The sequence below is a fragment of the Plutella xylostella genome, chromosome 21 (assembly GCF_932276165.1).
Source record: "Plutella xylostella chromosome 21, ilPluXylo3.1, whole genome shotgun sequence".
Taxonomy (NCBI): domain Eukaryota; kingdom Metazoa; phylum Arthropoda; class Insecta; order Lepidoptera; family Plutellidae; genus Plutella; species Plutella xylostella.
In genome coordinates, this window is record NC_064001.1 from 4,492,538 (window position 1) to 4,518,874 (window position 26,337).

At 39.2% G+C, this 26,337-nt stretch overlaps 2 protein-coding genes and 1 long non-coding RNA gene across 4 annotated transcripts in view; 2 read left to right on the forward strand and 1 right to left on the reverse strand.

Annotated features, from left to right (window-relative positions):
- The first annotated feature begins 2,435 nt into the window (after positions 1–2,435).
- LOC119693105 (tropomyosin-1) lies at positions 2,436–9,563 on the forward strand. Of its 2 annotated transcripts, XR_005254469.2 has the most exons (8): positions 2,436–2,587; positions 5,328–5,491; positions 5,757–6,016; positions 6,666–6,783; positions 7,342–7,443; positions 7,763–7,940; positions 8,495–9,059; positions 9,283–9,563. XR_005254469.2 is itself a non-coding variant. In XM_038115532.2 (7 exons), exons 2-7 carry the CDS (start codon positions 5,378–5,380, stop codon positions 9,363–9,365), a joined length of 855 nt encoding a protein of 284 aa, XP_037971460.1. In that variant the 5' UTR covers positions 2,437–2,587; positions 5,328–5,377; the 3' UTR covers positions 9,366–9,563. The 2 variants fall into 2 exon arrangements, 1 of the variants encoding a protein (XP_037971460.1); XM_038115532.2 differs by lacking the exon at positions 8,495–9,059 and having other exon boundaries at positions 2,437–2,587.
- Positions 9,564–9,688: 125 nt separating this feature from the next.
- The window catches only part of LOC105382791 (synaptotagmin-4), a 39,219-nt gene continuing 22,570 nt past the window's right edge, over positions 9,689–26,337 (forward strand). The window contains exons 1-3 of the mRNA XM_048628546.1: positions 9,689–10,045; positions 21,834–21,959; positions 25,838–26,007. Of these exons, the coding sequence (XP_048484503.1) occupies positions 9,997–10,045; positions 21,834–21,959; positions 25,838–26,007 (345 nt within the window). The 5' untranslated portion in view covers positions 9,689–9,996. The remainder of the gene's footprint in view (positions 10,046–21,833; positions 21,960–25,837; positions 26,008–26,337) is intronic.
- LOC119693107 lies at positions 13,832–20,077 on the reverse strand. The gene is made up of 2 exons (XR_005254471.2): positions 19,985–20,077; positions 13,832–13,969 (listed from the first exon to the last, which is right to left on the reverse strand). It is a non-coding gene; the product is annotated as an uncharacterized LOC119693107 (long non-coding RNA).

The window sequence follows — 26,337 nt, forward strand, 5'->3', positions numbered from 1 at the left end:
TAATTTTGTTTCCCGTACCCCATACCTAAGTAATTCTTTGGCGTTAGGTAGGTATAGATACAATAAATATTGGCCAGCATTCATATAGGTAAGATAAGTTTGTCACTAAGCTTACATTTACTTTCTTAAACGGGTTGTTTTGACTGAAAAGACCTATAACATTGCGAAAAAATCAGAAATCATCTGAACTCTAAGCTAAGTAAGTTGTGTTTTGTTTGTTTTTTTTTTGTTTAATTTTTTTTTGTATTTTATTTTTGACGAAGCTAGGGTGGATTTTATGTTTAATGTTTGATAAATTTTGTATTTTATTTAATAAATGATTTGACTTCTGAACTCTGAAGGCCTGGTAAGTAGACATAAATAATACGTAAACTTAAAAAAAAAATGTCTGGCATAGGTTGCTACAGGTATTTTAAATATTTTGCGTAAGTAAGTATGAAAGTCTACACCACCGGTCATCGGTTCTTCGACATCGGCTGCAGGAGGTGGGTCGGCTGAAGACAGAGTCGTGTGGTGCTCCTGGGAGAGGCCTACTAACTATGTCCAGCAGTGGGCGATTACGGGCTGTTGGTGGAAGTAGACGTTTTATGACATGCAAATTATTGCAAATGGCACCTCTAACTTTTATGTGCGGAATGAAACGTAAACTTTTGTCGTTTAAGCATATGCAAAATTACAAACTAATAAAAACCTGTACTTAGGGGTCCTATTGTGGGCAATTGAGCTGTAGGTAGGTAAGTAATTGATAAAAATTGTGCAAGGTGTTACGGCCCGTGGGCAAGTTCAAAGAAATGTTGACCTAACTATTTGAGTTTATTGCTTATGAGTACCTATATACCTACCTACATCTGGTATGGTGAAGACTGCAGAGAAGACCCAATTGGTTAAATTGATGGCGATGGCAGGACTGCTGCGTTTTAATCGTAAGTATAAGTAGGTACTACATGCTCTTGGGAAAGAATCAGCAGTCCTAATGGACAACGAACCATGAAGGAAAACCAAACTCTAGGATGTTTACCTAGTTACTTATAACCCAAAACTGGAACGTAAGGTTCTCATTCGAAACGTGTCAAACGACTCTAGGCAATAGTACAGTGCCACAAACTTATCTGTTCCGGTGACAGTTCGAGTAACTGTCTAATATTTCTTCATTCTATAAGATTTTAAGTTTGCCTGTAGTGGTAATTTGCCCTTGAGGTTTTAATAAACCCATCTAATCTATATCAATATACAATTAATTAGAAAGAAATGAGATATGGATCAATTTAGTTCGCTCTCACCGGAACAGATAAGTTTGTGGCACTATAGAGTATTGTGTTGTGGGTTATTGTAATAATCACCTGCTGTCGGCTAAGAAGAAGAACAACATCCTAGCGCGTTATTCAGAGATTTTTGATCATAGTTTCATGATTTACGGTCGCACTTAGAGCACTACCTACCTGTCTACTGCTAGTGAGCCCTATGGTGTAGATATTGGTCTCAATAGATGAGAATACTATAGAAGGATTTGTTGAGGGGTGTCCCACGGCGATAACACAAGAATGCGAAGTATAGGTACTTACCTACTTCCCATAAATACTGAAAAACTACTTAATTTTATTTTCAGGCAGTATGTATACAGAGTGCATTAAAAATGTATAGTTCCATGGCTGTATGCAGAAATCTAAAATGCCGCTATTCAGAAAAGAAAAGCTATGGAATGAGAAACTTCTAAGCGAAACGGAAAGAGCGAGACTTCTCAAATAACATTTATAAACAAAGTTAAGCCAATGAAAGATGCCCGTTCATAATGATTGGCTATAAATAGTTATTGGAATAAGCTTCTGAGACGAAAGAAATCGGTCAAGTACAGAGATTGCTTTGCTAGATGCACAATACAATTTATAAATAAAAAGGTAATTATGAAGAAAGTTTGGACTCCCTGGAAAGGCTGTCAATGATTTTTTATTAAATGTACAGTAGTAAGCCAGTAGATTAGAAAAGCGTTTGTGTTTTTGCTTGATTCTTGTAAATATTGCTATATTTTTTATGGATTGGGCCCTTCACAGCTAGATATGGGATATAGGTACTCAAGGATGATAAAGCTCATGGCCATCATCCCATTCAATGGTCCAGCTATTATGGGATACTTATCCACCAGATTTCAGTTTCTATCATTTAGAGCAGGACTGCCGTGCGATGTGCCCCTGTAGGTATGCTTGAAGGGGTATTATCAACATCACATATCCAGACTATTCTAATGTTAATCGGTGAATCATACGCCCTTTCTATTAAACATTGGCATGTCTACTGAGGGACTGATTTAGACGACATTGACAACGAAAATAAAATGTCAATACACCGAGCACTCTCCTATCGATCTCCTACAACTTCCGATAGAGAAGTGGTCCTTCGGAAGAAAGCTGTATCGGTTTCGAATAAATAGGGATGTCTGTGCGAGAGAGTAAGACGGGTGTCGGGTCGCGATTGTGGATTGGAATCCTGGATTTTTGGCACCGAAAATAGTCGTGCGCGCGCGCCGAGGCGGTCTTACAAGTCGCGCCAGCCAGTGCGAGTCGCTCCGCCGCGTGAACAACCCGTCCGTGAGGTGAGTCCGCCGGGCCCGCCCTGGACCGCCTGGGTCCGTCCGGGACCGCCTCGGACCGCCCGGGGCGCCCGGACCCCAGCAGCAGCGCCCGGCAGCGGCTCCAGCCGCCGCCACCGACCAGTGAATCAGTGCTCCAATTCCATAAATGATACTAACATGATGTGGTGGTAACCGAATATTCTGGATTAACGGCTTCGTGGTGATATTCTCGGATCAAGTTCTGGTTGAGGGTGGAAGTGATGAACTATAAAGTTCCCCTATAAGTGTGCGGCGCCGCGGGCTCCGGCTGTGTGACTCGAGTTTCAGCGCCCGCGTGGCCTCGCTGAAAATAGTCTGAAAAATAGTGCACCCCGCGCCCCCCGCACCCGCCCCGCGCCGCCCCGCGCGCCCGCTCCTCGCCTATTTGCGGCATACACCAACATCAGTATTTATTTAGTGAGATGAGGAAACCCGTCTCAATTCTTATTTAGAATTAGACATGCCCTATATATCGTGTAATGAGAGCACAGCTTTTAAGTTTGAATTCGTTGATGATCAAAGAAGTTATTTCGTTATGAGGCAGAGAGTTATGGGATCATAAGTATGATATACTCTTCTAAAACGAAGTATTTAAAAGTGATTGAATAAAATAGAATAGAATATTCTTTATTTGTACACACACATAAGAGAAACTTGCAAAACTTAAATACTAACATTGATTGCTTCCTGGAAGCTTTTAAATATTGCTATAGATCGTACCATTTACATTGATTACATTGGTTGATTAGTTACATTGGGATACTTTTTATGTAGTTAACGAGCTTAAGTCTATGTAATACGTAAACCACACTATTCATTTAAATGTTTTTTTAGCTGATCAATTGATCAGAAATACATCTATTGTAGGTGACTTATATTTATACTATCGACATCATATAAAACATATTGTCAAATGTTAATAGCGATGTAGAGGCACAGGTGAAGCCGCGGAATGTTGGCTCGCTCTCAAAGCGATCAAGCTTGCTTTCAGATCGGATGCCCAACCAGAATATACACCTACATAGTTAGATACACATCCATAGAAACATTGCGAAGATCCATTATACCTATAGACAGTATTCATAAATTCCTATAATTGTTTTTGGAAGATTTTTCAACATGCATACATTCATATTTCTATGTCTTCGAGACATCAAGCTTTCTCCAGAACACAACAAACACCTACTCCTACCTATCCTCAGCCTACCTTTGCCAACTCAACTAGGGGAGTCAGTTTCGGAAATAAATGTAAATGAAGTATATTCATTCAAAATGATGTCCTTACATTCCAATGTCTTGATTGAACCTATAAATTTGATTTAAGATATGAATCTATAAATCAAATGCGGTCAACTTCCATTTATAAGAATTTATGACTTCCGTGACATCACTCTTTTACTTTGAGACTCCAAATCAATGGAAGAATCCTCAATGTTCCGTTATCGACAGACTGCTACGAATGTGCTACGAGTCCGCTACGAAGTGCTACGAGACGTAGCTACGCGTGCAAAAGCTTCGGCATCAAATTGCAACTCAACTCAACACCGCTCGCTTTTCCTAATTTTCTCAACTTCGTTACCGCCAGCTGTAATGTTATTTTGGTTAACAACAGCGTAATATTTGACAGGCGGCCAGAAACGCCGTGACGTCATCGATGTGTTATTTTTGCAACGCTCCAGTCGACCGGCAGTGGTGGTATTTAGATTTGCTTTGGTTTTATGAACATTAGAAACGAGGTTTCGAGCAGTTTAAATCTTGTTTGTGTTAAACATCGTGGGCGGCGTCGTAGGAGGGAAATTGCACAGTTTTAAACAGATTAGATCGTGTGTCTAAATAGATATGAAGCTTTTGAGGGTTGCGTTAACTACATTTCTGCGAACGCCTAAGCGCTTTGAAAATAACCAGCGTTTTATATCCTGTTGACACTATTCGTACAATAATTAGCAATGACCGAACGATTAATGCCTATCTTTTAACGGTTGTATTTATTTTAAAGGGCATAAGAAAATAACACAGTACTTAACGCAAAACAAAGCCTGAAAAACAAAGTAAATCGCATTTTAATGAGCAGAACTATACATATTTACTTATGGACAAATACATACTTATCCAAAGATGGACATACAGTTATGAACTAAATACACATGACAAAGTTAGTTACATTTTTTTATGTTTTTTGTCGAGTTTAAAAAGAACCTCAATATTCACATATACAAGACTTACCATATTATCTTAAATGTTGATGAATAATTGTATCATATAAGTACAATCTCTGCAGATTACGTAGAGCAATGAATGATCCCATCATATGCAGTAGCTAACAGGCGTGGTGCGTATACCACTCATGCAGTAATCAGGTTAGAATACCTCTCAATGTCCAGAACAGGAGCATAATAAATCCATTGCAGCCACCGCTGGCCCGCAGCCAACTGGACTGGATATGAAATAACTTTACCCACTTTAATTACTTAGGTAGCCTATGTTGTCTATTGTATGCAAGCGTTATTAGTTTCTTGAAGAGATTATAAATTAATCTCTAAATTATATCACCAGACTAGGTATGTAGGGCTGCGAAAGGTTACCACCATGTTAGTAATGAGAATAATCAAAACATGATTAACAGAGCACTGATTCATAAATAAAAAAAACACGTCCTAACAAATCAAAAGAAACAACTTCATTTGTTTTCACCAACTTAACGCTCAATCGTTTTTGTTTCCAGGTCCGTAGGCGTTTTTTTTCGACAGACCAGTTCCCAAACAAGCCGCCAAGATGGACGCGATCAAGAAGAAGATGCAAGCGATGAAGCTGGAGAAGGACAACGCCATGGACAAGGCGGACACCTGCGAGCAGGCCGCGCGCGACGCCAACCTGCGCGCAGACAAGGTGAGATAGAGGACCTCAGTGTCGTCATCATAATCATGTTCTTTAGGGTGTTGGTAATCAAATCTAGAGCAACACGGGGAAATAAGAGTAGTACTACTAACGTAATGATTTCCTCGAGAACATTAAAAAAAATTCTACGTTTAAACAGATGTTTCCCGACTCCCAACCATCATGAACTTTAGCATGAATTCGTGACCCTGGAAACAACAGTTCGAGTTACCTACTTAACAAATTTTTGACCCACAAAAACCGTTCTCTATTCCAGGTGAACGAGGAAGTCCGCGAGCTGCAGAAGAAGCTGCAACAGGTCGAGGAGGACCTGATCCGCAACAAGAACACCCTGGAACAGACCACCAAGGACCTGGAAGAGCGCGAGAAACAGTTGACGGCCACCGAGGCCGACGTGGCGTCGCTCAACAGGAAGGTGCAGCAGATTGAGGAGGACCTGGAGAAGTCTGAGGAGAGGTCCGGGACCGCGCAGCAGAAGCTGCTGGAGGCCCAGCAGTCCGCTGATGAGAACAACCGGTGAGGACTGGGTTTAGATGGATATGTTTATGTAATCTGACCCCTCTCTGAGTGACCATTCTATAAGAGAGGGGTCAGGTATCTTATCCCTAGATTGTACTTAGCGTACATAAGTTATATTAAACACGATATAATTAATAATACCATAATAATACAAAGGTATATTTATTTACTGAAAAGTACAGGAAACGATTTTAAAAGCAAATTTCTACCCATTTCCATATCAAAGTCATATGAAGAGTATGGAAGAGATCAAAGTGCAGCGCAAAACTCTGCTAGTAGGTACAAAAATAGCAACTTTGTGTGTTTTTTTGCGTTAGCTGGAAATTTATTTTAGGAGTCTGACGCAGTGTCAATATATTAATCACAACGGCATAAATTGGTAGCTCTGCCACATAAATACTGTATGCGTGTGGTCATAAGTTATTAAAACTAAAGCTTAGCTTATAGTTATCTGAGTACAAGAAAATGTCTGAAACACATACTGCATAAGATTATTTTGTTTTTAAATTAGGGTCATAAACTACAAATTAAATCAATAGCTAACCAACGCTCATCTGGCCTCCAGTGAGGCCACCAAACACTCTACCATCCACCTTCTTCAAACAACAACTACCATCCCCCTCTAATTCCCTCCCTCACATTCCAGTATGTGCAAAGTGATGGAGAACCGCGCGCAGCAGGACGAGGAGCGCATGGACCAGCTCACCAACCAGCTCAAGGAGGCCCGCCTCATCGCCGAGGACGCTGACGGCAAGTCTGACGAGGTGAGCTCAATCAGAGGTCGACGTTAAATGGTTAATCAAGGTGGTTTCAAATGAGAAGTCCTGGAATCCTTACTATTTCTTGTTATGTGGGACTTTATAAATTACTAGCTGTTCCCGCGCGCTTCGCTTCGCCTTAAAAAGTTTTCCCGTGGGATTTCCGGGATAAAAAGTAGCCTATGTTCTTTCCCAGGGTCTAGACCGTATGTATACCAAATTTCATTCAAATCCGTTCAGTAGTTTTGGCGTGAAAGAGTAACAGACAGACAGACAGACAGACAGACACAGTTACTTTCGCATTTATAATATTAATAATATTAGTTAGGATATTAGTTAGGATAAATGAATTATGTAATAAGTAGGTTACATAATATACATAACTGACGATCATATATAATATGAGGAGTTTTGCAGAATTGTACACCTCCGTTGATCCGTTAAGTACTGTCGGATTCATTATGCGCAATTTTGGATTGATCGATTCGTACTGACAAAAATAAAAATAAAAATCTCCAGTTAATCTTTGATTCCTCACACTCAAGGCATGAACTTTTCCCCCAGGTGTCCCGCAAGCTGGCCTTCGTTGAAGACGAGCTGGAGGTGGCCGAGGACCGCGTCAAGTCCGGAGACTCCAAGATCGGAGAGCTCGAGGAGGAACTGAAAGTAAGTTTACACACCCTGTAGTTGCAACATCATCAACAATGGCGTAGGTAGGTAGGTAATGATGGAGTTCATAATAATGGGTAAAGGTTTAATGAATTCAGCGATACTTGGTATCTGCGTAGACCTAAAGTAGATAACCAGTAAACACAGCAGTGTTTTATACATGATAAAAATATCTGCACGGGTTCAAATTTCAGCTCTATTTTAAAGCATTATGGTTATCGGATGATGGTAAATAAATTTGGACTTATACAAAAAACTAAATCCTACCCAATGACACAGCCCTAACATTCGTATCTCGTATGCCCCCCCCCCCCAGGTAGTAGGAAACTCGCTGAAATCCCTGGAAGTGTCCGAGGAGAAGGCGAACCAGCGCGTGGAGGAGTTCAAGAAGCAGCTCAAGTCGCTCACCACCAAGCTGAAGGAGGCCGAGGCGCGCGCCGAGTTCGCCGAGAAGACTGTCAAGAAACTACAGAAGGAGGTCGACAGGCTCGAAGGTAACATACTCCTTGCTCGCACACTGCTACATCGTAACCTTTTTCTTTTTTTGAAATTAGTGCTAGCCATTGCTTTCTTTTAAAATGGAATTTGTCTCTGGCTGTTGGTTAGCGATTTGTAAAGAGGAATGGAATCATTGGAAAGAAAGCATTGGCCAATTAAAAATAATACTTTTAATGCTTTCATACTTTAATTAATTGCAATAATTTTCTGTTTTATAAATCTTAGTAATTTGAAGTCATCGAAATAATATAGTTTTAATAGAATTACTTAGTTCAGAACTTTATAAATTAACTTAAATAATTAAAATCTAAAGTTTTCAATGAGAGTCATATGGCCTCTCATACTTCTATTAGACTGGGGCTACATACACATAACAAGCTATTTTCGCTAAGCTATTGATTGGTTACACTTCCTTTTCATATTTTAATATTAATTCGCTACTAAACAACGCAAAGTAAGTATCCTCGGTCTAAGTCTATATCAGTAACTCTAAGGATTTATTTAACCGGGAAGTCTAATGGCTTCTGACATATTAACTAAATTATTCCAGACGCATTGTTCAACGAAAAGGAGAAATACAAGGCGATATGCGATGACCTCGACGGAACATTCGCAGAGTTGACAGGATACTAACCCACCCCCTCACCGCACCTAGCATACGACGATACCGTCCATATCACCATCACCTTAAAGCCCATTCTCGAATGCAACTCCAACGGCCACAAACGACCTTCTCGACTCAATCGTCTTTTCTCCATTACAACTTTTTATACCATACATCTCCCCAAAACGATACAAACCGCTTATACCTCTTATCATTAAGCCCTATACAACTTACGTATCGTCTAAGGATCTTATGTTACTAAAACCTTTTTATACTTACCGACGTTACAGAATTTGCTTCAATACACATCTTTACTTACGATATATTGTAGATAGTTTATTTATTTGTACAGTCAGCAGCTAAACCCCATCACTCGAGATGGGTGAACTATGCGACGTTCTATCTGATTGCGTTGCTGACTGTACTCCCTAGTTATAAGCCCTGCTTTATGTATGTTGTGAATAACACGTCTTTCGCTTTGCTGCTACCGCCGCGGACCAAAGCTTCGAAGGTATTTTTTTACTTCTTTTTTAATAACTTAGAACTTTTCATGCAAACTTTAAAGCAAGCTTTTGCAATAAAGACATCTTCCTTAAACTTTTTATAAACTAAGAACTCAATTTATTAAACTAAAATCTTAACTGAAATTAACTAGTCACAAAATAACATAGAGACGATAGCTACCGTGTTTAGTGTCTATGTGTTGTCTAATGCGTGTTTACGCGTTTCCGCAGACGAGCTGGGCATCAACAAGGACCGCTACAAGAGCTTGGCCGACGAGATGGACTCCACCTTCGCCGAGCTGGCCGGCTACTAGACTCCTGCACTCCACACACACACACATACACACACAGCAGCACACACACCTACACGCTGCATCAACAACATGTTACTATACAATACAATTGTACACGTGATGTAATACTATTTATTTATTAATTTATGTAAATTTATTTACGATTTTCAGTAATAAAACTTAATTTATAACATCCTTTGTTCGTTCATTGTTTGGTTGTATCGTGTGTTTCATTAGCTGAAAAACCTCACCTAGTTTATAAATAAATATTATAGGAAAATCAGATTACTGAAAACCTGTTGCAAGTTTGCAGCAGAAAAGCTTTTAAAGCTAACGGAAACAAAAGCGGAAGCGGCACAGACGAGACTGTCAACTGTCAAAAGGCTAAATAATTGGCGGCAAATGACGTCTTCCGCCCACACTCAAAATGGCCGCCGGCCGGGGCGCGCATGCGTTGGGAAACCAGCGCGCGCTGCCCCCGAGAGCCGATCTAATCGATAGTGCATAGAACAACAGCCTGTTGTGCTTGTGCTCCACGAATTTTCTCGTCTGTCTCGTAAATTCCGCGTTCTCGGGTCGAAGTGAGGAGTGAGAGACTGCAGCATCAGTCAAGGTGTCGGTGGCAAGCAGTGTCCTACCTGGAGCCATCACCATGAAGATCCTGGCTCCGGACGGTCCGGACATCAGTCCCGTTGACTCATGTGAGTACCTTCAATCTGTTTGCAATTTTTTCACGTTGCCGTTGGTCATCTACGCATCTTGGTAAATGGAAAAACGGCTATTAATTACATTCTAATTTGGATGATACGTAGAGGGTAGTTTGTGTTGTTTTTGTATGGATTGATTGGATTCGTTCGTAATGCGCAGTTTCTTTCATCTTCGAATGACAACTAATCGACAATGATGGCGATTTATGAGCTTACAACATTTCAGATGAAAGTTATGAATTTATGAAAATCGATGAATATACTTAGTTAAAGATTTTAATTTTAAAAATTGATAAAGTGTTCTACCTCTACGTTTTTAAAAGGAATCATAAAATATATAATATGCTATAATACATGGAAATATCACTTAATATGGCCAAAACCGGCGCAGTATGTGAGAAAAGGTATAAAGAGGATATAAATAAGTGTCTTTCGGAAATTGAAACTTACATGAATCGAACCTTCGTTTCATACACAACAACACTTTTCAACACTGACGATAACTAACAATAGAAGTATTTATATATCAGTTTTAATTATTAAGTTATTTCCGCCATTAACCGTCTTTTTTATAATTTTACTCTATGAATTATGAGTATTTTTAATGAACACTTATGTAATTTTATTATTAAATTTCCATCAAATTGCGCCGCCGAGTCGCCGCCACCGTTAAACTCTAAACTGCTCAACTTTAAGAGACCGTGCACTAAATTAATCAGTCACATTACTTGAACATAATGAAAGGCGATGGTCCATAGCTTTAACCTCGGGGGTAACGGTCTCCCTTCCTTGATCAGGGGATCCCCCTTGTCAGCTTGACATACAATCGAATTACCGAGCGAAGGCTCACGTGTCCCTCGGATGCTAATAAAAATAGTCTGAAGGCTGCTCTGTTATATTTTCAGACAGGTTTAGGAAAGCTTTTGTGTAAGCTCTCGCTGTACTGCCCTTGGACCTCGACATTCTTCATTTAGTAACTTTAGGGAATCAAGATACTTATGTGTTATTACAAGCTGAGTTTGCTGGTTCGTGGTGTCTACTCAACAAAACCCTTCCTGTTGTCTACTTGTCTAGCTGATACGTCTGACTCACTGCCACTTCAGCTTGTACAGTACAGTTGTTTTTTTTGTCACGGTTGTCACACTTGTCATGAGACAAGTGAAAGTTGGTTTGTATGCGCCGGGTAAATTCGTCTGCACTCAGTTCACTGATGAAATCCACCCTGCATAAACTCATCGTGCTACTAAGCAATTGTATTATACCTACAAACACACGCAAATAAAGATAAGTACATGTAGCAATTATGAAAATTGCAGCAGCGCATTAAAATTTTCCAGTAGATACCTATAGTAGGTAAGACGATTTGTAAAATCGAAAGTTATTGTATTAAAAATATTAATCAGCCGGTTCAATTTCAGTATCGAATTGTGTTTTCCATTTATTAATCAATACCTACATGAAGTCCTTAATGGAAAATTGATGATAGCTATATTAATTATAGTCGTACAAAATTACATTGTGAAGATGTATACGAGTAGGTAGGTAGTTAGGTACGTGTAGAGATCCGGAAAACTATTTAAAAATTATTTTGTCTGTTTTCTTCGGACACGAAAACAGATTATTTTAGATCATTAATTAAGATTTCTGTTTTTGTAAAAAAATATAACTCTCAAGTAAAATTTTTAGACTGTAGACTGATACTTCTGACTGATTACTTAATAAAAAAATAAAGTATCTACGTAGGTTCTAAGTAATTTCTTATTAGGTAATAGAAGTACCTACACCAGTGGCGCAAATATTAAATTGCACGTAATACGCGACCCTAATTGCTACGAGTACCGTACTGGTAGATTTACCTGTAAGTTTCAGAGAAACGAGCACTCGTTAGGTCTCATATTTTGAACAATTTCCTGCTAATTTGTTCACTAATGGCGTGTTCAGTACACGTGTTGATATTCGTTTTGTAATGGAACGACAATTAATATCTCAACTTACTTTTAAACACCGTTAAATTTTATAAGTAAATTTCCTAAAAGTACCTACATGAGACTTTTTATCATTTACACATTATTAACATTTTAACATTTTATGCCCGAACAGAAGATTTATAAAATACTTAAGTACTAACCCAGTCTAAAAGTATGGAATCTCGTGTTTGACCACCATGCACTCTTGTAAGATATTGCTTACTGAATCATCCAGTGAGGCGGAGAACTTTCAGAATTCAGAACGGATAAGAATGGCCGTCGTCGTCCCACTACTCGCGAGCTGCCGCCTGCCTCCTGAGTAATGGATCTCGAACTATGTGGCTACGGAATTTGCTCCTACGTTATGTACTCTATCTATATAAGTACCTCTATGTTTTGTAACGTTCAATATTCGGCACATTTTACAGTTGAATTCACAGTTTAACCTGGCCTTTAACCTTCGAGGCCCTGGAGTTATGGCAGTCTGTGTGTCCTGAGAGTGCTGTGCCGGTGCAGCCTGAGCGTCAGCGTGCTTGGGACGAGGAGCAGTGTCGCTTGCAGTTGAACATGCTGATGCTGCGCAATGCCGGGGCTGAGTTGGCGCGTTTGCGGGCGGTCTCACAGCCAGAGTCAGGGTTGTGGCTGCATGCTTTGCCATCGCCGCAGTTGGGAACGTTGTTAGACAACGATTCCTTGCGGGTGGCGGTGGCTCTGCGTCTCGGCTGCACTGTGGTGGAACCCCATGTTTGTGTCTGCGGCGCGCGGGTGGATCAATCGGGACGTCACGGGTTACACTGTGTGCGTAGTGCGGGCAGGTTCTCACGGCACCATGCTATCAATGACATCGTCCGCAGAGCTCTTGTTTCTGCGGATGTCCCGGCGGTCCTGGAGCCACCAGGGTTGTCCCGGGCTGATGGCAAGCGTCCGGATGGACTCACCATGGTGCCGTGGGAGAAGGGCCGCAGTTTACTCTGGGACGCGACGTGCGTCTGCAGCCTCGCGCCGTCTCACGTGCAGTCTACAGCGGCCAATGCGGGTGCCGCTGCTGAAGCCGCGGCTCGGCTTAAAAAACTTAAATATAGCCAGCTAATGCAGCGGTATCTGTTTGTGCCCTTGGCTGTGGAGACGATGGGGGTGTGGGGAGAAGAGGGCAGGGCCTTCTTAAGGGAAATCACCAGACGCTTGAGGAGTCGTGGTCTGGGATCTTCTTCCGGGGCACACCTGATGCAGAGGCTATCCCTGGCTGTGCAGCGTGGTAACGCTGCCAGTGTCATGGGTACCTTTGGGTCGGGTGTGGCTCGGAGGGGTATTTTTGATTAGTTAGTTATAATAAGTAAGAAGTAAGTATATTTGTAGGTATATTATAATAATTATTAATTTTTTTTGACGAAACTTCTAGTGGATATAATGCATGTTTGTGACTTATATGTTTTTATGAATAAATGAATTTCCCTTCGTATTTATCATCAAAACCGAAGCAGCACTTAGTTTAACCTTGATCTAATTTGACGTTTACTTGAGTAACGGTAACTTTAAGCACATAGTAGGTAGGGGTATATCGTAATGTATAGTCACTGTACATACGTACATACGTATATGTATGCCTATCAGTAAGTACCCGCAGACAGAAGCTAAACTAAATTACATTGTTGTTGCTTTACTTTAAATCCAACATCAAGAAGAGACTTCTAAACCACAGCACAAGTGAACAACGCTTTAATGTTTTCTTGGAAAAGTTTTAACTCGTATAAAGTCTGTAGATAATACTTAGGTAGGTATGTGGGTAGACAAAGGAATAAGAAGAAAAGTGAAACAAAGTTACATTGTTATTTATTCGCGTCTTTTTGACTGAACAAATGCAATTCCTTCAGGATTCGGTCACGTCACAGCCATCCAATTTTCCAGCTGTATCTTATTTTCATTTTTGCATTTCACGTCTTCACCTGCGGCGCTGAAAATGAAATGCCTTTAGAGATTGTCAAATGCAAAAGTTCTATTCTTACACTCGATAATAGTTTGCATTGCAGACATTTTTAAATTCCTTAAATTTTCCTACATTGTAAAACAAGCGAGCAAGATTACGAGTATATTGAGAAGCTTACGGATATTTCATAACACTATTTAGGTAAGTAACTATCTTCTTATTGTTTTAATAAATTATGGGGAGGTGGACTTAAATTGTATGTACAAAACAATATGAGTATTTGTTAAGCTTTAAAGCTACTTTTTGATTATAAAATTTGATTATTTTTTATCATTCGATGTCGTAGAATTTTACAATTGTTTGTCGATAGTCATAATATCGACTTACTCTACTCTCTTTGAAAATGACCCAGACAGGCTTTCAAAATTTGCGCCAAAAAGGATTAACTTATAACATAATAGAGTCGTTAAAAGCTCAGTGTTAGTAAGTGCGGCTCATGATAGACTGGCTAAGGATTTACATTCTGTTTTATTTAATTATTATTTTAAGTGTTACGGACTCATTAAAACGTTTAGCCGAGAATAATTAAGAGGCTTTGTTAGTCCCATTATCATTTAATTTAGCCTTACGGGGAATTCCAAAATATCTACCTTACCTATACTGCATAAAGTTTGGTATCCGAAAGTTATATTTGAAAGAACTTACATAATTAGGTAAGTAACATTTTGAGTATTTAAGTTATAAGTTAACTAAGTACTAATAAAAAGATAAATGATTTCAAATTCATAGAACTATCTAAAGGTAAGTATTCCTAACATAAGTAACAACGAGCTATTATTCAGAAATACAAGTTACTTCAACAAAATCATAAGTAAATTCCCTAGCAGAATACCAGCTAACGATGACACAAAGAACCTACCTTCTACGAAGAAAGCAGCACTTTGGAAGACAAGGCACTTCAGAATGAGCATGTGTGGAATACGTTGGAACCTTTGCAAAGGTCACTGGAGCCAAGGCTGAGATGGGTACTGTGAGAGCACTCGTCTGGCCAAGTGCACCAGTTTTTACAAACAAATGTAAAGTGAAGATTACTACAGCGAAGTGGTGTAAGTACCTGAGTATCTTACTTGGGTCTTTTACTTCGACTTATTAGCGAAAAGAGAGTTGGTTTAATGTTTCGTATGTTTATATCTTTATATTTATATGTACTCTCAGCCAAACTGAAATCACTACTTACACCGCTAATCTTAACTCAGTCGACTGCAAAATGTTTGATAACACGCAGCATTAGTTAAGGTCGGGTAGTGTCAATTAGGTAGTAAATAAAAAAATAAGTTTAAAAACTAAATCTCAACTACTGAAAAAGTATTAAACAATAAATACATCATATTCGCCATTCGTTTACTACTGTTAGAATGTATAACATGAATAATACTTAACCCATTTGCTGTCGCTGTACTCATTTGAGTACAGCTAAATATATTTTTATTTCTAATACCCTGAGGGTACGTTATTTTTTATTTATATTAATTTGAAAAGAGGGTACTATTATAATTTAGGTAAAAAATATATATGAAGGTATTTTAAATAAAAGTGTTATTTGGAGCAACCATATTTTATGTGTTTGAACAACAGTACAAGTGAGTAACATTTTGCTATTTTTAAAATATTATTCATTTTGTAAATGTTATTTTTAGTAATAATTATGATAAGTTATATCAACATCTATAATTGAAGTAAAAAAAATACCACTAATATTGTTTATAACAAATTTTAGAAGAACAGTTTTATTGCTGTACTCAATTGAGTACACTGGCCACTTTAGTAGTAAAAAATACATTTTTTTTTCAGTATTCCCAAAATGAGTCACAAGATATTTTCCCATGAAAATAGCTTCAGAGGGCTTCAGGAAGCAATTGAGGCGGTTCTGGAAGATAGTGACGATGATCGTGAATATGATTTGGCGATAATACCACCCAAACCTAGTGTTGTGACTGATGAAGAGGAACAATCTGATGAAGATATGGTTACAAGTACGTTGCCACGGGATTTCCCGGATGTAAAAAGATGGTGCACAGTAAACAAAGAGAAAACTGAAGTAAAAATTCCACTTTTATTTCAAAATTACAATAAAGGGATGGGTGGAGTGGATGAGCTTGATCAGTCCATATCATTATATAGGATCGGGATTCACTGCAAAAAGTAGTGGTGGGTTCTGTTTACCTACAATGTTGGACATGGCATTTTCAAATGCCTGGCGTCTACATGTTTTGAGCAAGGATGACCCCATGGATCAACTCTTGTTTCGACGTAGTATTGCCAGATACTATTTACGACAAGAAACTCTCAAAAGAGATCGTCTATCCTCTTCTATGGTCGAAGGAATGCGTCAAGATGGATCAGGCCACTATCCACAGAAGCTTAAAAAGCAATTAAGATGCGTGGTGTGTCATGCAAGAGTCCGATGGCAATGCAAAAAGTGTTTGAAAACAGTATGTGTTGGTAAAGTCATGCTTCGAAAAATTTCACACATAAGTGGCCACTGTACTCAAACAAGTACACCTCTGAAAAATTATGAAAAAAAATAAAAACATTTTTTTTTGCTTAGTTACTCTGTTTATGGTCATGTGTTTATTAATAAAATAACAAAGTTCGTTTCATTTTGGTCACTAATGGGTTAAGTATTATTTTTATTTTGTTGGGGTAGGTGAGGTGGCATACGACCACGGCTTTCCTCTCAACATCACTGAATCACTGATGAAGTACCTATTTAAGTATTTCTTGTTTAATACATTTTCAGTAGTAGAGTTTTAGTTTTTAAACATAATTTTTATTTTAATAATTTTGGAGTTACGTACATGTGTGCTTTTAGAGAGAAAATAATTATGTTTGGCTAATATTTGGAATTAATCGCAATTATAGGGTCAAAATCATAACCCTCCTTTTTGCTTCGCCGTAGTCGGGTAATAAAATACCTACGTTTTTCCAGTTCAATATTTCCTTTAATTTTCAACCAAGAGCTTGAAATATAGTTTCATCGAAATAAAAATTAATTTAAGTCTAAGTAAATGAGTGAAGCCGATGAGACGAGGGAGGCACGTGGCGAGTCAAGATCAAAGGTCACGAGGCCGCGGTCAATAGGCGTCAATACCTCCCTCGCCTGCCACTGCCACCACCTTTCTGCTACAAAAAAGTTTATATAAAACCGATACCAAGTTGTCAGGTGCATACAAGTTAATGTATGTGAATAGCAGTTGAGCCGTAACTGCATCGCTTAAGGTACCAAGGTACTTACACGGGCTCTCAGGGGATTTGGATTTCGATCAAAAGATTGCAGACTAGTGACTATACCTCTAGATAGTTAGATAGAATGATAGCAGCATTCGGTAGTTTGTGTTCGGAAAGCGAGGTTCTATAGTGTGTGGGCGACATATAGAGCATAGAGAGACAGAGCTAGTTTGAGACGTCGGAACTTGATTGAATTATTGTTGGTTAGGCGGGTAAAGTTTCTTTGTTAATGAACTGACTAAGGACAACAAGGTACTCCGAAGGTATTTATTGTTTTCGATCGTCACGAAGTCTTGATGGTTCTAATGTCAAGTCGATTTAGATTTTTTTGATGAACCTGAAAAAGTACCAAGAACAAGAGAGGCTTTTTGCTTATGGATGATACTATAGTAGTATTAGGATACAACGTAACATAATTAAGTAGGTACCTACCTACCTGTAACAAAGGACTCGAAGTGGACTCGAATATCTTCCGAATTTGATTTCCACCATCGACTTACATTTACATAGGTCGGTTGGTACGTAATTCGGTTTCATATCCCCCACGTCATACGAACATGTGTCCACAAACTGCGTCTGAAATCTGGCGACATGGCCGCGCGGAATACTAAACCTGAGCTATGACGTCAGTCCACTTATCCCATCCCCTACCCTAGGTCACGTAGTAGGCATGTTTGTTTAACTACCTAGTGGTCGGCCCGTGTGCCTTAAGGAGTCTACACACCAAACCCGCCGACCCGCCGACACAGCCTGGCGGCTTGGTGTCGGCGACTTTGTTTCAAGAATCATGTCGGCGACTCGTACCCGCGCGTGCAAGTCGGCGGCATGGCCGGCGACTTGCGTACGCGCACGCTCAGTTGCCCGCCGACACTCCACGTTCGGTACACACTGCAATCACTAACTAAAAAAGTTGTACTGATTTCTTGCCGCCGACTAACTCACCGACACAGCCCCATGACACATGTTGGCGGGTTGGCGGGTTTGGGTCGCCGACACCAAGCCGCCGGGCTGTGTCGTCGGGTCGGCGGGTTTGGTGTGTAGACTCCTTTACATACCTACTTGTGAAAAATTATCTGAAATAAGCTCATACTGAAATGCTTTTATGCATCGCATACCTTGATATACCATTTTCTGATGAATGTCAATTTTAACAAACTACTCTACGTTCGAAATAAGTAATGTCGGTTGCTACAATAATGGATTGTCTGACAACGACAACGATATTATATTGAGATGGATGACATGATCATGACGATTAAATTAATTAAGCATCCATAGCAAAATTGAATTTATTCGATTCGTCGCAACATCACCGCTTCCGCCACAATTAAGTTACTAAATTGTATCATGGCAAATGCGTTTAAAATTTCAAATCTCAGTAATGTAATCTTAAGCCATTTAATATAATCTCTACCGTCAGGTTGGCTTAGAAATTAGTCAATGATCTCCTTGGACTCAAATATGGATTAAGTATTTAATTACACTCCGTTAGCAACAACAAAGTCAACAGATTCAAAGTAGGCATAATATGGGTAAATAAATAGGTAAGTATAAGTAAACTGGGAGATTAAAATTAACTCCTTATACCTCCTCCTTCTAACTCCTTACATTTATAAGTTAAATATTATGCTGAAACTAATATGGTTTTAATAAAATAAATTCCAAAGTTAGACAAAGGAATCTTAAAATTAAATACTGTATGTATGACTGAGCAAAATAACATTTTTACAAGGAAATTTGTTCAGAGCCGGTACATAATATTGTAGGTTCCTATAGGTAGGTACAATGTCGAAATTCTCTCTTGGGTTCCAGACGGGGATAAGGTCAAAGGTTCTTAGTAAAAAACATTTATTATTTCTTAAGTTTTAATCTCCAATAGATAGGCAGCCTCAAATGAAGCCTGAAATTTAGATAAAATATAAAGTCTTAGGTATTTTCCACAAGTAGGATAACTTTACCCAACAACCTTCTACGAAATCTGTACCCCGACACCTCAAGATGTTTCCCCTGTACACAAAATAATGTATACTTGTTGAAAATAGAAGTGATTTCTAAACAACCATTATTCTACCTTTGATTATATTCTACTGATTGACAACACAAGGGGGCGGGGCGGCTGAAACGGAGTGTATTGTTCTACTGAAACCGAACCCACGTATTGTTAGCTTTTACTTTATTTAAAATGAAATTTATGTGAATTTCCATGTTATGTTGCCTGTTATATCTCCTTGCTTATTTAATTACTTACGCTAAGTATAGTCACTTTGCATTTTACAATTTTTCTGTAAGTTTTCTATAAGTAAATAAAATGTTAATATAATAAAATGTATTCTACTTACACTTCTAGGTAAAAAGTCTGTGAATTTGTGATATCGCGTTGCCGTACTCTTTCATTCTCTTGAGGTTTCTTTAAAATTGACTAGTCGGTAGATAGGGTTACTAAAACTAGCAGTAATAGTTGATCTTGAGGATGCAGCTCAAGCTGCATGATCACGCCATGTTTCACAGCATTATGAGGTCCCCACCCTCCACTCCCAGTGCAAATATGAAAGGGGTGCCGGTAATGTATCTGTCATCGTGGCAGTGTTTTCATGCTATTGTTGGACACTGCGTGGGCTCTTTCAACCAGCTCGCCATTGAAAAGTCTGCATTGTTCTATTCAATCTAAAAACAGATTTTATAAATATAAAACTATCCCTACCTACAAAATATCTGCCCCATCTAAGGGACACAAATAGGTAAATAGGGACTTACTGAATATTTTCCAAAGAATCCTTTTTGCTTTACGACAGTCGCAGGTACCACTCACACTCGTAGCAGGGACACAGCTTGCCACTTTGGTTATTGAGATTTTGTTTTTTTAGTATTGTTCAGTGAAATGTGCCTGCTTGTGAAAATAACAGCTGTGCCTCCGTTTCACTCTGTTTCAGACGACCGAGTTCATAAAAGCTTTTTAGGCTACAACAGACAGACCTAGCAATATAAATAATACTTACAAATATAATTCAGACTGGTTTTATAACTTTATTTACCAACTGTCTACCTTAGAACAAGTTTTGTATTTTCAGCTGTAGGCAATTAAAACAAACGATGATTATTGTTTACACAGTAGGTAAGTAATTATAATTTATACATTTACTTAAGTAATATAATTATATTCATGCAAAACAAAGCTCCAGCTTTAGTTCGGCAGAGTTTTTAACAGAATCCATCCACCATCTTCAACATACATTGTTAGTAAACCTAATCCGCAATCCGCCTCGCTCATCCGGATTTATAAATACAGAAATATGAACTCACAGCGCAGAATATATTTTGTTCACTTGAATAACTGGGTCGAGATATATCTATATATCTAAACCTACGAGCTTTTTCTATAAACTATATATTTATTCCCCGACGTGTGTCGCGTTGTCTGAGTTTGCAGCGGGTCGGTTTCCTCGTCTCCGCTCAACGCAATGCGGTGCAGCGGGCGTACATTATTTATCTATTCTAAACGTGAAGAATAGGAGATGAAGGCTTTTTTATCGAAAGAACGAATATAAGCATGCAAGCAAGATGAAGCAAAGTATGTGAACCTCAATTCAACATTATTATAATAGGTAGAGCTGACCCGAAAAAAAACCCCATGTAAAATTTCAAGTCAGTGAAGTGGCGGCAAGTCAGCGCTGACTTTTAAATTCGCATAAGAATATCTTGAAGTCGGTCTGGTCAGCGCTCACTTGTTTCGATTTTGGTGCCAGTCACTGACCCTGCCTTAAGATTATCATCTCATTTTTAGGGTTCCGTAGCCAAAATGGCAAAAACGGAACCCTTATAGTTTCGTCATGTCCGTCTGTCCGTCTGTCCGTCTGTCCGTCTGTCACAGCCGATTTACTCGGAAACTATAAGTACGGTGGCCTGCGCCTAAAAGTATACAGGAGGAGTTTTTAAAATAGCGATCTCAAGCTCACATGCTGCTCAAGCACATCCACATAAACACCACTGCGACACACATCACACACAACACGTCCCCGGATTTATAACAGATGTAGCTGGTCCCTTCATCATCAGGGATCGCTATTTTGAAACTCCGCCTGTATACTTTTAGGCGCAGGCCACCGTACTACAGTGATGAAATTTGATGGGAATATGTGTTGTATGAACCGCTACAAAAATATGACACTAAATAGTAAAAAAAAGAATTGGGGGTGGGGCCCCCCATACATGTAACTGAGGGATGAAATTTTTTTTTTCGATGTACATACCCGTGTGGGGTATCAATGGAAAGGTCTTTTAAAATGATATAAAGTTTTCTAAAAAACATTTTTCTTAAAGTGAACGGTTTTTGAGATATCAGCTCTCAAAGTCGTAAAAAGTATGTCCCCCCCCCTCTATTTTTATAACTACGGGGTATAAAATTCTAAAAAAAATAGAGGTGATGCATGCTAATTAACTCTTTCAACGATTTTTGGTTTGATCAAAGTATCTCTTATAGTTTTTGAGATAGGTTGATTTAACTGTAATATTATATTTGCTGCTACGGAACCCTTTGTGCGCGAGCCCGACTCGCACTTGGCCGGTTTTTATTTTAGCATTGCTAAAAGTCTTGTTGTTATTCCAGCGGGCGGGTGGCACGGCGCGGCGTGGTGGGTGGCGGTGTGCGGCGGCGCGGCGCTGCTGGCGGCTGCGCTGGCGGCGCTGGGCTGCTGGGTCGCGCGCCGCCGGGCCAACCTCGCTAACAAACTCGGTTAGTATTACACACTTCCAGCGGTACCCGTGAGCTTCGCTTGGCCTTAAAAAAATCCCGTGGGAATTCTGGGATAAAAAGTAGCCTATGTGTTAATCCAGGGTGTGAGCTAACTCAATACCAAATTTCGTTAAAATCGATTCAGCCGTTTTGACGTAACAAACATACACACACACACTCACAACAGTCACAAAACACACATACTCACAAACTTTCGCCTTTATAAATATTAGCAGGATAGGATACTTACTTTCAGCATTTTAGTTGGCGATATATACATTTTAGATAGAAGATTGACTACTCGTAATGCCGAGTTGCAGAAAGGAACTATAAGCTAATGTCGGAAAGGAACTTAAGCTTAATGTATTGCTGCCTTGCTTTGACAGTACTTATACGAACAGAAAGAGACAGACATGTATAGATTTAATTACTATATTAGCTACGGAGACGTAAAGTGTTTAAAAGTGATATAAGATTTGGTGACAGTTAGCCTTCCTCTTGAATTCAGTGAATTTTTTTCACTCATTTTGTATTCCAATAATTGCAATTTGCCTACTATTGGACAATAATAGGTCAGATAAGATATGAATTCATATGATCACAACATCCCACCACCACACGGCCGCCATCCGGTCCGTCACAGACCACACCCGGAACCAATTTCCGCTCTGAAATAGATTCACGGATTCCAGCAACACCGCAAATGCGAATTATTCTCGGTGCAAATGGGGAAAATACCTCATAATTACATACCTCGGCTTCAGAATTATTTTCGTACCTTGTTTTGGCTTGTTCAGTGAGGACTTCCCAGTTTCGTAGGTATGTATGTTTAAATTACGTTACAAAGTGAACAACGTCATGAATAATAATTAACTAAGTACCTAAAGTACCTACTTATTATCTGCCTGCCATCTTTGTTGTTGTCTTATGGTGGCTTCTATAACGTAATATCGTTATAGAAGCCACCATAAGACAACAACAAAGATGGCAGCTTTAATTCAGGTATCAGGAAGGTACTTAATGACGAATTGAAGAGAAATATTGGAACATCGCAAAGGCTGCTCATTAAATTTTCTATGAAGTAGATTGTTTTTATAAAAAGCTTTTAATATCATGACCCGACCTCAGGTAAAAATTCGTTTGGCCTTTTCAATTGAAAGTCAATATTACAAAGTAGAATAATTTGTAAGTCTTTTAGGCTTATTGTAATTTTTGTGAAGTCAATTAGTAATATTAGGGTTCTCCGATAACGGGGAACCAATTGAGGAATTGTCTTTCATGAATCCAACTTTTGTCCATAATTACTCACACTTACTAGGTATATTTTAAGTTACTTATATATAAACACAAACAATGCCTTTAAAAAAGAAAGACATAAGAAAGCTCAGTGCACTTATTAGCGTGTTTTGAAACTATACAAGGCCAGAACGCACCCATAGAGTACTAGCACTGTATAGTTTCAAGTGAAAAAAAATAATATTTTACTTGAAAATATACACGATTTGTGCGTACTAATCGCGTATACTTTCAAGTTGGGATTTACTGAATCGTTCTTGAAAATATACATTGCTATTACGCACATTGCTTGATTGGCGTACTTGTCGCATATAATTTATATCTGCATGCTGATTCTAGTTTACTTAACAATTTCGGTAAATGTAAATGACTACAATTGACTTGTTCTGCCTGTCATACCTATATACTTGCAAGTAAGAATACTAATATCTTATTATTTATATGAATACTCTTAATAGAGTATTACCTACTACACTCCTGAACGAAAAAGACTAGCTTAATAACGCCGTCGACAATATTAAAGTGCATTTAACAGCGCATAAAAATATTATTATAACTAGGGATGGGCCGAAATTCGGTAGACATTCGGTTTAACCGAACTTCGGCAGGTTTAACCGAACTTCGGTATTCGGCCGAAATTCGGTTCAAATGCCGAACATTCGGCACACCTATTTCTACAATTTTGTATGAAATACGGTGTGGAATTTCGTAAGCGTTGTTTTTGATGTTGGGTACCGAGTCTACCTGTAAATGCCGATTCACACTTATCAGTTTTACTTCAGTGCCCGCACAGGTCTGGCGCAGTTCAGTGTCAGTGTTTCATAAAAAAATACATATTTTTGTTTCCTTTGTCAAGCATTTTTTTTTTTAATTAAATTTCAATCAATTTACTGTATTCATATTTTTAATCAATGTATACTTTGCATGAGACAAATCATACAAAACCACATTTTTACGAACCAATTCCATCAAACCCTTATCCTCCATTTTGTCGGCGTCACTGCACTCCGGCAAAAATATCAGTGGCAAACAATCCTTCCGTGATTGCCGGCGTCGGAACTGACGCTGACAGCACTGAAGCAACACTGGCACTAACAAGTGTGAATACGTTCATAGATAATGTATGAAAGAATATTTATATAAGTTTTATCACTGATATTTATCATTGAACACTTTTTGAATGGCTCTGAAATCGCGAAAAAAACAACTGTTTCATAGTAAGATTAACAAACTTAATATTTAGAACAACAATATTTGTTTTTTCGGGATTTCATTGACAAATTATGAAGCTGTTATTATCGGGTACATTTCCTTGCCTTCGAGAGCTTTACTCACGAAATACCACCCTGTATAATAGAATTACAAAGTCAACAAATTTAACCGAATGTTCGGCCGAACTTCGGCCGAACTTTTAATTTTAACCGAATGTTCAGCCGAAGCCGAACTTCGGTTCAAACCACATTCGGCCCATCACTAATTATAAGCAACAAAAAATGTAAATTTTGATCAAATTCTAAATTAAATGTTTTAATAATTGGGGTCATTTGGTGTTGACTTTTTGCTACTTGGACTTATTCATTGCTCGTGAGTGTAGTAGGTACTACCCTATAGACCTATTACAGACATATTTTTCAACAAGTTTTAAATTCACCGTAGTTGTCTTTTATGAATGAACACCTTCTTCTGAGATAATTTCTACTATTAACAACAGTTCTACAGTTTAATATCAATTTACTTTTTAACTGTACGGTGTAAACAAAAAACATGTTACGAAAACAATGCCAATAAGTGCGGAATTATGATGTAATGTTTAGAAAGCAATAGACTTATTACTATTTCGCATGAAAGAAAGAGAAAGCAACAATTCAAAACAGCTACCTGGTAACTAATCACGTATAGTTTCAAGTGCTCGCATTGCCCTTTGGCACTTGAAAATATACACGATTAGTACGCAGTGGTAACTGCTGCAGTATATTTTCAAGCCATAATTTTGGCCCAACTTACTTGAAAATATACGCGATTAAATGAAAATGAAAATGAAAATGAAAAATATTTTATTTCTTTAACAAAAACGGTACAAAAAACATTTTATGGTTGCGACCCTGTATTAAGTGTAAAAACACCTGTGTTAGGGGGCCACGCTCTTCCGTAACAAAAAGATTTTCGTACCATAGGCATATGTTATCGTAAATATTAGGCAGGTTTACATGCAAAAATAATTACTTTAAAAACTAGGTATTTAGTAGGTAGGTACATTAAATGGCAATTAGATATAACACTTTTAGATAGAATAAAGAGGAAAAGTTATATTTATAAGCAAAAAACAAGAATTTGTGTTAAGTGTGAGAGTGTGTATGTATGTGTGTGTGTCTGTGTGTGTGTGTGTGTGTGTGTGTGTGTGTGTGTGTGTGTGTGTGTGTGTGTGTGTGTGTGTGTATGTGTGTGTGTGTTGGCCTTGTATACTTTCAAGTAAATCATGGCACCATTTCAATTTGAAAATATACGCTGGCCTTGTATAGTTTCAAAACACGCCACTTATTATGACAGTAAAATATAACCTCATAAACTCCCTTCCCTAAAAGGCAGCAAGCGCGGTCCGGACAAGGCGCTGGTGTTCCAGCCGCCGCGGCGCGCCACCGCCGTGCGCTCGCCCGGCTCCACCACGCACTACCTGCGCAAGTCGCCCTCGCCCACCGCGCCCTCCGCGCCGCAGCCGCCCGCCGACCCGAACCATCCTGTCACGCCCAGTGTTGTAAGTACAACCCTCACGCCTGGACTCTGTAATCACGCAGAACCTGTGCAAGTCGCCCTCGCCCACCGCGCCCTCCGCACCGCAGCCGCCCGCCGACCCGAACCACCCCGTCACGCCCAGTGTTGTAAGTACAACCTCTCACCCCTGAAGTCTATAATCACGCGGTACCTACGCAAGTCGCCCTCGCCCACCGCGCCCTCCGCGCCGCAGCCGCCCGCTGACCCCAACCACCCCGTCACGCCCAGTGTTGTAAGTATAACTACAATCCTATAGTAGTAGTAGTCTATAATCCCATGCACTACCTGCGCAAGTCGCCCTCGCCCACCGCGC

Excerpts from the sequence above, each read along its gene's own strand:
- LOC119693105 (XM_038115532.2), top strand. The coding sequence starts at position 5,378 with ATGGACGCGATCAAGAAGAAGATGCAAGCGATGAAGCTGGAGAAGGAC. Across the intron at positions 6,784-7,341 it reads CTGACGGCAAGTCTGACGAG|GTGTCCCGCAAGCTGGCCTT; the intron begins GTGAGCTCAATC and ends CTTTTCCCCCAG. Across the intron at positions 7,444-7,762 it reads AGCTCGAGGAGGAACTGAAA|GTAGTAGGAAACTCGCTGAA; the intron begins GTAAGTTTACAC and ends CCCCCCCCCCAG.